Consider the following 13,942-nt stretch of genomic DNA (forward strand, 5'->3'; position numbering starts at 1 on the left):
CAATTAGACTGTGGTTGGGCCAATTATGGTGGCTCTCATTCCTTCTTCCCTTCTACCTCAAATCCTCAGTATTGTCGCCACAACACAGTTACGAGTTAGTAGTCTACCGACTATTAATATAGAAACGTCATTCATCGAATACTTACAACCATACTATTTCTGAACATCAAGTGCCGCGCACCGGGTGACTCAACAAGTGCATACCATGAACGTGTCCAGTGCAACCGTCGTGGAAACCATAATTCTATCCCAGTCTCTGCCAATTCCGTTAATCAAACCACCTGTGTGTGTTACCGGCACAGGGTGTCTCCTCATTTATCATATTATTCATCAAAAGTGTAACGAGCGAGTGTCTACTAGGACGTGAGAGTACATTTGGTCATGATATTGTTTTATGTGATCTCTTTTTATTTCCATGTTGATTTACTGCCACAGATATCCATCTAAAGGACATATTATACAATTAAATCGTATTAACAAGTGATAAGCTGTAAAAATATTGTTTGCTGTGTCATCTGTGTGGGGAATGATAGAATTAAAATGATTCATCTCTCGTTGTTCAATGGATGTTATTGCATATTGCAGGTGTCAGAGAAGCAGCATGCGGAGCTGCAGTCTTTGAGGAAACATATCACATCCTGCTTTACCGAAATCGCTTGCTACCTGATGCCCCACCCTGGACTTAAAGTCGCCACTAACCCCAATTTTGATGGACGGTTATCAGGTTTGTTTTCAAGCTGTTTGGAAATTACGACATTAAAATTACAGTTTTAAATAAGTCATACATTTTTATTAATTTTGATTTGAAATATGTCTTTTGACATGGTCCCAATCTGATGTTTTGAATTAGTTACATAACTATTCTAAAGCAGGGCTATCAAATCCTAACTAAGGGTAGAGTTTCAGACTCTGCTGCATCTATGTTATTAAAAACGCAGAGATGTTGGTACAACAGTTTACAATCATGGTTTCTTAATAGTTTATGTTCAACATCTTCAATTCTGGGATTGATTGATGATTTTTGACTGAAAGACAGTTTCTGTCGCCAGTTTGACACTGCTTTTGACCACGTGATTCTGAACAATCTTCATCAATTTGGCTCCGCTCGCCCTTGGTAAAATTTTATTTTTAGATGTTTCTGCAAACCCTCCAAATATACCTGTATATTTAAAAAGAGAAGTACATATAAATTGAAGTGTTTTAATACCAACACAATTTAAAAAAAACAAAAATGAAATTAAACATACAATAATGTTGGAGCAGTTTTAGTACACTCTTGTCAAATTTCCACTTATTTCTCCTTTTAATCTGTCAATGGGTTAATATAAATGTGTATTATGTCAGTGATATCACTAAAAAAATTCTTATACAAAATTTTCTCGGTTCCGGCTTCAGTTCTAGTATGATCTGATATGATAGGCCGGGGTGGAAGAATATGTGGATCATTATCAACAACAAAGAACTATGGTAGCCCCAAGGAATGTCAAATATTTTTATTGTCTTTCATGTCATTTAACTAATAATAATTTAACTTAATTTTTGCAGACATAGAAACAGAGTTCAAGAAATCTCTCCAAAAGCTGGTGCCGATGCTTCTCGCCCCCCACAATCTAGTACTCAAGGAAATTAACGGGCAGCGCGTGAAGGCGAGAGATCTTGTACAATACTTCAAATCATACATCAACATATACAAAGGAAACGACCTGCCAGAACCCAAATCAATGCTTGTCGTAAGTACATTCTGCCATATCTAAATATATTTCTAGCCGTGTTCTGTTTGTTTCAATTAGTGCACTCGAGTGCATTCATATTTATTTTCAGTGTGTTGATAAGCTGTTTACTCTCCGCTCGTTGTTAATCCAATTTGACTGAAGGACCGTACAAATCCAGGCATATGATAATATATTATCAATACTTGGTCATTTTGTGATGTCATATGCAATAAAGTAGGTATTTAAATAAAAATATTGTTATCAATGTAATTAAAAAAGAATATGTAACTTGGATTGGTGGAAGAATTGCAACATTGAGCACCTTTTGTGTAGAAAACAGATGATGGTTAAATTAAACAATGTTAAATACTATTTCAAAATTTGTTTGCTGCTCAGTCTTCCTGTAAAGTATAAATATATATATATAAACCGACAAGAACTGTGTTTTATTTAGATATGAATTTTATGTCAGTAGTATACGACCCAAAGAGGTTGGACGGTCTTTAATATACGGCCATTTATATTTCCTATACAACATTTCACGGTTAAGTGTAATACGGCGAACTGCATACGTGCAAGTTTCCGGACACTATATTATATATTTCCGTGAATAGAAACCATATATTTTTTTCGAATATTCAGAAGTTTTTTGAACTAAATATAAAAAATATTTTATAGGTAGAAGAATATTTTTTATCTATTATGGTTTGGTTTAGGGAGGCCTTAATGAATTAAAAAAACACCATCTGTATTATGTATTCTTAATTCAACAAAAACGAATAAGTATGACTGAAAATGTGTGCACTATTTTTGTCGGATCGCACAAAGCATACCTGATTTGATACATGATTTGGTTTATGCAGGGTTTAATTGAATTTTAAAAACTAAGCACCACCATCTGCCTAACACTATTACTATGACTAACAAAGTTTAGCGTGCACTATTTATGTCGGATCTTAACATCCTACTTCCACTCCACGCCACTCATATTCATCCCCCTGACTTTTGACAGATGTTTCAGTAGCTCAGATTTTTTTAATGCATTGCATTAACTATATCACCCACGATGACGGAGCTGTAAGGGCATGGGTCTCGGGTTCGAATCCCGAGTCTGGCGAATTCGCATATTACTTTTTCAATGCGTGTTTGAACCCAGAGGGTGGCCCTAATAATTTGAGCAAGTAGCTAACATCCATTTCTTGTAGCATCAAAAATATATTAATACGACCTTACAATCTGTGGAGGCCCATATGCTCCATTTAGGATCAGTAATATTGCTAAAAAAACCTACTACTTCTACTTAAGAGCATACTTCAGTTCGAGCAGTTTGCACAATCTGCGCGTCGCATAGTCACGATCGTTTTAGACCATGTCTCAGCTGAAGTATAGCCTCAAGAAAGCATTCTTGTTAATTTGTCAATCTAAGCACTGCATCTCATTTGTTTGATTATTCGTGTTGGCAGGCTACAGCAGAAGCGAACAATCTGACAGCAGTGGCCGAGGCAAAGGACACGTACAATATACTGATGGAAGAGGTCTGCGGAGGGCCCAGGCCTTTCTTGCAGACACAACTCTTGGAAGCCAAACACGTCAACATCAAAGACAAAGCAATGGCAGCCTTCAGTGCCAAGAGGAAAATGGGAGGGGAAGAATTCTCCGAGGCGTATAGGGATCAACTTTCCAAGGTACTGTTTTCAATAAAAAAGAATCCTGCATTCTTTAATCTTTTATATGCATTGTTCGAAAATAAGTTGAACTAGTAACTATTAATAGATAATGCAATATTCTTGTTCTAATGAAAGCATTCACTGCATATAATGCATCACTATTAAATAATAAAGAAAATGGCAACCCGCTATTGACATCTTGTTTTGGTTACTTACACAACGTCATTTACGATTGTACATACGGATTGTATCACTAATGCAAGGTAATTTTATCTCATCATAAAATAATTTTTTTCTCTATAATGAATGAACCACCATTATTCAAATGAACATTTACATTTACATCATTCATATTGTATTATATTTAGTATAACAAAATCTCACAGCGGGCCACCATCTTTCAATGCACCAATGTACATCATTTAAATTTTTCTATCAACCGCTCGGAGAATGTTGAGCGCTGTTATAAGCCGGGTCACCCATCTAAACTCGTCTCGACTATAATACAGAATATACATACATAGTTTGAAAACATCTCATGCACAGAACAGATAATAAATAGAATACCAATAGGCTATATTCAATACGCCGCATGGTGAAGCAGGCTTTTGAATGTGTGAGTGTCCTACGAAAATGAAGCATGCATTATGCTCGTTCAATAGTGTGTGTAATACACCAACATTAAAGGAGCGTAAATGCATAAACCGAGAGCAGTTTTCAGTATTCAACGTTAAACGTATTCTAGACACGTGTGTAAGTTTAACCCGGATTCATCCTTACTCGAGTCGGTTACCTGCTATCGCCTTTCCCGTTCTGTATTTCAGTTCCCATTATTTCTGAGTTCCCTGATCTCATGCATATACACACTAGAAAAATCATTTTGTAGAAAAAAGTCGTCTTTTTTTTCTATAAAATGATTTTTTCTAGTGTATGCATGAGATGTTTTCAAATTACGTATATTCAGTTTATAGAATGTTACATTCTCAAATCTTGTGTCTTATTCGTTGAATAAAAGAAATAGTTTATTACAATACGTAATTTGTTGGTAAGTATTCACAAAACACATGTAATTTGATGTACCTCCACACATCGCTCGAAAGCGACATTTTAGTTTGAAACAGCTGGTGTCGCAAACAACAAATTTCATTTGACATATGCCGCAGGTATAATTCCAAAATGTCGCACTTAGTCATTTATTTTGGCTAGCTGCATGACATGGCTCAAAGTATGGCATCGCCTATGCGCACAGAAGAAAGATGCAACTTTGCGCACAATTTATGATTACAGTCGCACTCGGTTATTACGATCATGGATATAGCGAGATCTCAGATGTAACGAGGAAACATTCGTTGACATTTTACTTTATGATTTTTTCCATACATTTATTCACTTTTACAACGAGCTAATGTGTCAATCGTTTAAAAACATTTTGACCCTAAGCAATAAAATCCGACCAGACAGGATGTCGCCGGAATCGGATTACGTTTATGAAACAAGTTAAGTGTCTTAAGTACCTACCTAATTGGTGTTTTCTCCAACCATATTGAAAAAGTATACACACATATGGTTGAAATTGTATGTAAAAAATCCATGGTTTGTGAAGTCACTAGGTACCTACCAGCGTTCATCACAATAAACAACTTCTTTTGTAGTTTATGAATGCCATGCTTGTTTCTGGGAAAAATTCTAATTGTGTATTTTTGTTTGAATTGCGATTTTTTGTGTTATGTGACCGCTCATTTAAAAATACCTATTCTCTGATATAACGAGCAAATTCAGTCGGTACCATCATCCTCGTAATAACCAAGTTCGACGAGATTTAGAGACGATTTTTAATGTGCGATCGGGCGCAAGTATTGTAATACAAAAGAATCATATAACTATATATGTAGTTATATGTAGTCCATTTTTTTTACCTGGACAATGTGAGACAAAGTAATTTGCAACGGATTACTTGATTGTTTTCAGGACTTAGAAGAATCATTTAACCAATTCAAGGCGCACAACGAGAGTAAAAACATATTCAAAGCGGCTCGCACGCCGTCCGTCTTCTTCGTCATCGCCATGTTCTTCTACATCCTGAGTGGGATCTTGGGACTCTTCGGCATCTACTCCCTCGCAAACCTCTGCAATTTCGCAATGGGTGTCTCACTTATAATGCTCGTGGTGTGGGCGTATATTAGGTAAGACATTGAGGATCACTTCATCGTGCTTTGTAATATATTGATACACTGATTGCCATCTTTTGTCCTGCTTACTTCTCGACGTCTTCTAAGGAGTATTAAAAATATTGGCTTTTATCGGAGATTTTTTTCAATGTGCATTTAATCTAATACAAGGTCACAATGGTTTGGGCCAATAGCTAACAAACATTCCCTGTTGAAAATAGTTTGTTAATATAATCATTCATTGATAACTGTCATGTATTTATTATCTAACCAAAACAAACATTCTAAATGCTGCATTATTTTATAAATAGCTCACAAATCTTAACCTTTTTACTGCTGGTATGTGTATGTATGGCGGTACCTTGCACGCCGCGAATTTTATTGCAAAAATAAAATCAATTTATGTTTCAAGTGGTAAAAACGAATTCTGTTTCAATTCTGAGTATGTGACGACATTCCCAATATATGTCGTGTGTAATATAATTGATTTACCCCCGTTTAAAGCGGGACGTCCAAAGACGTCATTTTTGTATGAGCAGCGTTCCGTTCACGGAAAAGTTCGCGTGACATCAATGACAGCCATCTGGTTAATACATTTTTTATTTATAATGTTTTATACAATTACAAAATACATGGCAGGTTGCACTTTCACCGCAAGCTTTCACAAATTGTTATCGAACCCCAAACACAAGCTGGCTGAAGCAAGCACACTGACTTATTATAATGAAAACTAATCTTACGAATGGTCGTTGTCTTTATGTCTGCAGGTTTTTCATTGTGTTTATTTAATTGTTTTTCAGGTATAGCGGTGAACTTAGAGAGTTAGGTGTGCAGATTGACGAGACTGCGTCATTCTTATGGGATAATGTGAGTATTAGGTTTGGTTTGCGTAGCAGACACTTACCATCTGTGATTATGTTATGTAGATTGACCAAGTTATTCATATTAAGGCCTTCCGCTCACGAGAATACTCAAAAAAGACACGACTGACTTCAATGGCGGCTCGCTGACAGCAAGACTGGAATCTCTCAGTTTCAAAGACTGAAACCGAAGAGACACGACATGCTAGTTTCCCAGTCTCAGTTTCCAGTTACTCATAAAACAGTGGTACATATCAATATCAGTAGATTCGATGAAAAATCATATTTTGAAAATTGATTGGTAAAAATCTATTAAGATGTGAAAAGTTGAAGATAGGCGAACCGATTTTTAATTTAAAATATGTGGCAGATGTTGAGAAATACTCCTGCCTGTATAATTACAAGCTGCCAGAATGTTCCCGTAAAGATATTACGGAAAAAGCTTATTATGAAATAGGAAAGACAATGGGTTTGACAGTTTGAGGTAATGAGATTATTATTGTAAGTGGGTTTCAGTAGCGCCGAGAAATTCGATTTCATATAGGAAAGGATCCATCAGGTTTTAGTATTGCCATGTGGCTGTTTAGTTTGTATACCTCTCTAAGACAGCATTTATCCGCTCACCAAGTAATCTCTCCAGCCTATTGGCATTCCAACAATTTAGTAATCAACTCCTGACTCCTCTGTTTCGGCAGAGTTTCAGTACACGAGTATAGAGGACACTTCATGCCATCTCGCCTAGTAGATACGAAATCAGAGGTTTTAAAAGTGTTGAATTAATAATATTTTTTTCCTAACAAATTTTATAAACATTTTTGTAGTCGGTAGAATAAATTATAAGAATAAAAATAGTAGACCTCTAAATAAGAACCTCATATTATTGATATGCTGAATTTGTGAAGTGACACCTTTTCTTGAACCTATCATATTGTAGGTTCAAATTCAGTGCAAATATTTTTCAAAAAAAAATCTAATACTAAAAAACACGAAAGTGTAAACAAATATAATTTTATTCATTTTCATAAGCTAACATTACAAATTATAAGTTTAAAACATTCACAAGATGGCAAGAAAGATTTCTGTTATTATTGCGTTTTTATTAAATTATAAAAAAATGACTCATAAAAGAAAGCAATTCAATGAATATTTGTCGAAGAACTTTTTTTTTTAATTTAGTACACAACAATTATGATTTAAGAAACAATTATTATAATAGCGTGTATTTGACGGCAGTACGTTTTGGTCGCCGCGGAGGATTTCGGAACATTAGTGTATAGAAAATTAATAACTGGTTCCTTAATTAGTGTATAGGTTTAACGGTATGCAATGTATTAGAATAACTATTATAAATTGTTTTTTTTTATAATTTTATTTTCTTTTCTATTGATAGCTATTAATTGATAATTGATATTATTATATTGATAGATATTAATTGTTAACTTGATAATTATTGTATTGAGGGTTTCTTATATCCATCGACCGTGTTAGTCTAGGATCAACGAGTTCAGGCAATACACAATTCATATAAATCTTGTCACTTGTGATGTGAAGAGTAATATTGTTTTTATTATTCAATGAAATAGGTTCTTACCTCAATATATGTTTTACTTGAGTTAAATAATTACTAATAAATGCCTAAGGTGATTCCATTCAATTCAACTCGGCATTAAATATATTAAATTCTAAAAGTTTTGTACTATTTCATTTGAGTCGTTTTATGCGATCCTGGTTTCGCCTTTCGACATCGTCAGGATGCGCACTCATCAAATATACACTGACAAGCAGCTAATTCTCACTTAACAATAAATTAATACAATAAAGTAAAGTAAAAACTTTATCACCTACCTATTAAGTCAAAGTGCACAATGAAAAATTTAACAAACAATTAATTATGAATAGTTGAATTGTGGCAGTATGAAAAAAAAAGATTTTACCACAAACCATCTGAAAAATACATACATCATAAAACATATACGTGATTTTGTGCCCCAAAACACTTATTTTATTATTATTTTGACGATTAGGAAAATTATGACACATGTTTCAGTGACCATTACTATGACAGCATTCGAAAACGTATTTTACTTTTTCTAGAATTTTAAATTTTCTAGAAATTTACTATTTGTGACATAAACCACTTAAGATCGATAATAAATAGACCTTGAAAAATAATATTATTTTGTTTCTATTGATAATGCCAATAAACATACTCCTGGATACGTCCCTTTGAAAATAACAAAACATGGCCACCCAGGTACATAAAAACTGTATTAAGTACATGCAAAGTTTTTCAAATCGCTTAAAGCCCAACCAAGTAGGTATTTATCAAAATAATTAAAGTCCACCTATATTTTATCTAAACTGCTCAAGTCCAAAATATTTTTTTTTATAAATGTTGCACCGAACGAATACCTTTAGGACTTCTTTGTAGCCATCGTGGTTATAAGATTCAATTATCTTACAATATCTCACATGCTGCAACCATTTGTATTACAAGATAACACGTGTCAACACAAATTATAACACCTGGTCTACGTCATGTGGTCTTGCCAATTTGATTGTTACTGCAATGCGAGTAAAGGTCATTTTTCTAAGAGTTAAAATACTGTTGGCGACGGATAAAATTTTGGAAAAAAAAGACAACATCACCCATTGAAATTCAGAAGCCTACTAAGGTTAGAAATGAGAAATTAGAAAAACTATATGGATTAATCGATCAAATGGTCTCTTTTTGTTAATTTTGCAAAATAATTATATTTCTAAATTGTCTGAAAATAGGATAAATACATGAAAACGTACGACGTGTTTTGGTAATATAGCGTCACTAATTGTACCGAATTTATAGGGTTTTATTTATTTTTTCATTGTTAATTATTATTTATAGTATTACTTGAATGTTATATTATAATAAAAAAATATTTTTATTGTGCAGTATATATTATTTTGTGAGAAAAAATCATTCAAAATTGGCTGATGTATACTCAAACTAAAATGGCTTTAAAATATTTATTTTTCTGATATTAAAAAAAGTACGTGGGTTAATCAATCAAATGTATTATTTTACCCATTTCTTTCATACAATATATACCTGCAAAACTATTATTAAGTTCAAAAATTCACTGTGGCGTGACAGTCGTTTTGGCCAATTTCGAAAACAGGACCGACTATTTGTCATTTTAAAAAGTAAAGCGAATCAGAAAATTTTTATGACACAAAAAGTGTTATTTGAATATTATTTATTAGATTTTAAATAAATAAAGTGTTTATTATGTGTCAATTTGTGTTAAACGTCCTTGCCATTTCCACGATTCTGAAAAGACAGGAAAAAACGGGTCCAATGGCCTTAAAGATAAATGACGGCAGAGCAAGTCAAGATTCTTTTTATTTTCTAAAACTTTCTTTAAGCACTAAGTTGCATGGTTGCTACATCAGTCCCGTGCAGCATCGCTTCAGGACAAGGAAGTGTGGCACTAAAATCTCTTCATCCTGACACGTTTATAGCGTCATGGAAGGCGGCCGTGCACAGACCGCGGCTGCATATGCATGGCGGGTGGAGATGGGATAACTCAAATCATTGTATATCAAACACTCACACTATCTATCACTATGGAATGGGTGGCGGGCTGCTTAGCGTAAGTTCTTGGCACCTGCTGCAAAAATTGTGTTAACTACATTTTTCACATGAATTGATGTTACCTGCAAATTATATTGCAGACGCGTTGTTTGCCATCTATCGACTGGCAACCCTAAGCCCTGTCTCACATTGAAAATCGTCTCTTCTGGGATATAGTCATAATCAAAATTCGATGCAATGTCGCAACTATCTTCCGTGCGCATAGGTGAGACCATGTCGGGACAGTGACATCACGCGGCAGGCTGAAACAAATGAAAAAGCCACTTCACTACATCTGCCAGTGACATTTTGGATTTATACCTACGCTCTTTGTCGAGTGTAAAGAGGGACGAGGTCGAGGTACATTAGGTTACATGTGTTTTGTGAATATCAACAAAATGACATTGTCATAATATTACAGTCGAGACGAATTTAAATATGCGACCCGGCTAAAGGATCTTTCAGGTATGCGACAAAAACTGTCGCTTCGAAGAAAATTAATTATCGCTCTGGTATTACAAAACCATAATTATTTAATAATACGTATAGATTAGACTATTTGTTTCTACCTATTGTGTAAAAATTTATATTGTTACATTGTCTGTTTGCAGTTGATGAAGCCAATGTATCAGCTGTTCGTGGAGACCAGCATCCAGCAGGCGGCCATCCACGTGGCTGAGCAGGCAGTCAACGGCAAAGCCAAGCAATTGTGATACGGAGCCCCCCCCTCCGTCTCCGTCAGGTGCCGCCCCCTCTCCCGCCCCGCGTAGGACCAACCACTCATCAAACAGATCAATCTAAATTCTTTATCTGCGGTAACGCCTGTCGGGTGATCGCATAGTTCGGGCTCAATTTGTTTACCGACGGTGGTAATTCAGGTAACACTTTTGAAAAGCACCGAAATGAAGTGAAATTCAATGCGGCGACCATTTAACATTTGAAGATTTTCGAAGAAATATACATTCATTTGTACGGTGGTATAATTAAATTATCGATGGTGAGTTTTGAGCACTTTTTGGTGCAAGTTTAATACATGCAGTCCTCGACTTTGATAATGTAAAGATAGTACGCTTCCATGAAGACGCTCCCTGGAATATTTCACACTTATAAACATGAGTGAGAAACATAGAAACTGCAGTGTTGATGCAGACAAAAAGAAATCTCATAAACCTCATACGATCGAGACAAAGATGAAAATAATTAGGCGTTCTGAAAGCGGCGAATCTTTTGTTTCAATCTGCCGACAACAAGATTATAATTAAGGAATTTGTTCAAAATTGTGGAAATATAATATCTATTTAAAGATTGTTTCCAGACAGCTTAATGATGGATGAAATGGCCAACTAGTGCAAACGCGCCAGTCGCAATTGAGTTAATCAAGCTGAGTTTGCATGAAATTCGATTAAAAGAGTATTCTAACATAAAATTTCGAGCAAGTAAAGGCTGGTTCGACAAACTTAAACCAAGGTATTCTTCACATAATATTAAATTCAATGGAGAAATTGCCAGTGCAAATAGAGATGCTGCAAATGAATTTATTTCCTCATTGGCCTAAATATTTTACACTTATACACTTTTCAATGTACATTCAACATTCATACACATTTTCAAGAACCAATTACATATGAAAGTCGAGGGCCACCTGAACTTTGCAACAATAATTACAGACGTGTCGATATCACAAGGATGTCGGATGCGACTGTATAATGCAAGAGTCATCTTTGTTACTTGTTCTTCTTGTTGTGCCATCCTTTATCGGAGGTCGACCACTATCAGGACAGGGCTACTTCACTTTGTCGTATGCTACCCAGAACAGTTTTCGAGAGTTGGACTCATACCAATCACGTGTGTTCTTAACCTATGAAATATGGTGTCTTCCTCTGCTACGTATACTGGAATAATGACCTGGTGAATGTTATACGTCATGTGTCCTCATAATGTGGCTGAGATATGACTTCATGACATTAGTCACCCTGTCATTCGTAAGCAATTTTGAGAATATGTCTATACAGCCACGTCTCGAAGTCATCAACTTTGCCATAGAAAAGAATTGAAAGGATATAATAGCGAACCATGCGCAGTCTGAGATCGAGATAAGGCACTCACTTCTTGAAACTAATCCCGTTTCTCATTGACCCATTTTACTGTAAGGAATAAATTACAGTTTAAAAACCGACTGAAATGAATCCTGTATTGAATTTTCGTCGAAATGACCAAGGGTCTTCATTCATCATAGCAACGATAAATGGTGTGTGTTTTATACAACCATGGAAGTGCATGAACTATGATTCTATCACCGTGGAAGTAAAACGTTGCACAAATTTTGTGTATGTGTATCTGTATGTCTCCATGACTAAGCTTGTATCATTTCAAATATATAAGTATGATAATAATATAATAAATGGGGTCATGTAATAAAGTCCGGTCGCACATTGAAAATTAATCATTAATCAAATCGGCCACTATCATCCGTGTGCATGCACGAGGACATGCTAGTTGAAACTAATGAAAAAGTCATTTCGGCACATGTGCCATGATGTCATGTCAAGTGAAATTTGTTGCTTGCGATACCACCAGTATTTTTCAAACTAAATAAAACATTGCATTTGAACTGTGTGCAGACGTACGTTAAGTTACATGTTTTGTGAATACCAACAAAGTAGTCTAGACAAGTTTAGATGTGTGACCTGGCTAAGAGTTAGGAAAGGGGCCATCTTGAATTTCACGGAGTATAAATCCGGTGTTTCTCACTAGTGTTGCAGTAATTTGAAGTAATTTGTGGTAAGCGGGATCAAAATAGAAGCGTTGGGCTCTCATTCCTTCTCTTTGTTCTGATATAATCTTTTCATGAGGCGTTATTAAATTTAAAATATATATATATTATTATACGATGAGAACATATCGAATTCTTAAAAAAAATGTTTCAATCGCGCGCCGCGCCGCATTGTTGTGTATAAAATATGTTTAGTATCTGAAATAATATTACTGTTTATTGCTCATAAAGTTTTGTAAGATTTACTTCTTCGTACAAATGAAATAATTCGTAATGTGTCACGTGATTCGATATTAAATTGAAACTCTTGACAGAATTTAAATGTCGTTTGTATAACAATAAATTTTTACTGATTCAGTTTTCTCCGAGTACTTATTGCATTGTTACTTATATCAGGTAAAGGTATACTGTTGGAAGTAATTAAAATTTCTTTAATACTATTTTTTAATTTTATATCATTGGTTTTTAACTGTTTTTTATTTCCTTCTCATACTCCCACAACACAAACATTCCGAATCAATGATTCACGGTGTCATTATTAAAAGATAAATACAACTAACAATGAAACATTGACCGACCAACAAACTTAGATTGAACAGTTTTCAATAAGTCGTATCCTGCTGCAATCCGTTTGAGGATCTCAACAGGTTTGAGATGTACTAGCCTGAATGCGTAATTTTCGCTTGATTATAAAAGAAATCACACAGGTATTACGATACTATTTATTTATTAATGTTCATAATCTGCATTATATTTGAATCTAGTAATATTTTAATGAAGTACGTCTTTACATCTTTTATATAATGTCACGTCTGTCATTTACATTTGCAAGATTTCAAGTTTTTTGTTAATTTCTTTCATTTGATTATCACTGATGTACATTCGCTGCCTCCTTTCCCTTCACGCCTCTAAATTGTTAGTCTGACTATAACGTAGGATGATTTGGTATTGTCAAGGGACAAAGGTTTTTCGACTGATTTTAGTTGCCACCCCGGCACCCTTGGGCCAACGAAGAAATTAAATGAAGAACATTAAATTCTGTACAAAAAGGTATCTTATGATTATTGTTTGTACCAGTTTTGAGAAATTAATCTTAGCTTTTAGCTTCTTCTTGTTATTTCGACTTGTGTTGCTAAAATAAAGCAAGCA

At 34.8% G+C, this 13,942-nt stretch overlaps 1 protein-coding gene across 3 annotated transcripts in view; it reads left to right on the forward strand.

Moving 5' to 3' along the window:
* The window catches only part of atl (atlastin GTPase), a 74,966-nt gene extending 62,903 nt beyond the window's left edge, over positions 1 to 12,063 (forward strand). For 2 of the 3 annotated variants that reach the window (XM_085948469.1, XM_085948468.1), the window contains exons 6-11: positions 586 to 724; positions 1,546 to 1,730; positions 3,176 to 3,397; positions 5,348 to 5,562; positions 6,348 to 6,414; positions 10,632 to 12,063. In XM_085948469.1, the coding sequence (XP_085804595.1) occupies positions 586 to 724; positions 1,546 to 1,730; positions 3,176 to 3,397; positions 5,348 to 5,562; positions 6,348 to 6,414; positions 10,632 to 10,733 (930 nt within the window). In that variant the 3' untranslated portion in view covers positions 10,734 to 12,063. Of the gene's footprint in view, positions 1 to 585; positions 725 to 1,545; positions 1,731 to 3,175; positions 3,398 to 5,347; positions 5,563 to 6,347; positions 7,368 to 10,631 lie in introns of those variants that run through there. The other variant, XM_085948467.1, reaches the window with a different exon arrangement.
* Positions 12,064 to 13,942: the final 1,879 nt, after the last annotated feature.

Source organism: Rhyacophila brunnea, unplaced genomic scaffold (genome assembly GCF_057557595.1).
Source record: "Rhyacophila brunnea isolate RB1 unplaced genomic scaffold, BYU_Rbru_1.0 scaffold_20, whole genome shotgun sequence".
NCBI lineage: Eukaryota > Metazoa > Arthropoda > Insecta > Trichoptera > Rhyacophilidae > Rhyacophila > Rhyacophila brunnea.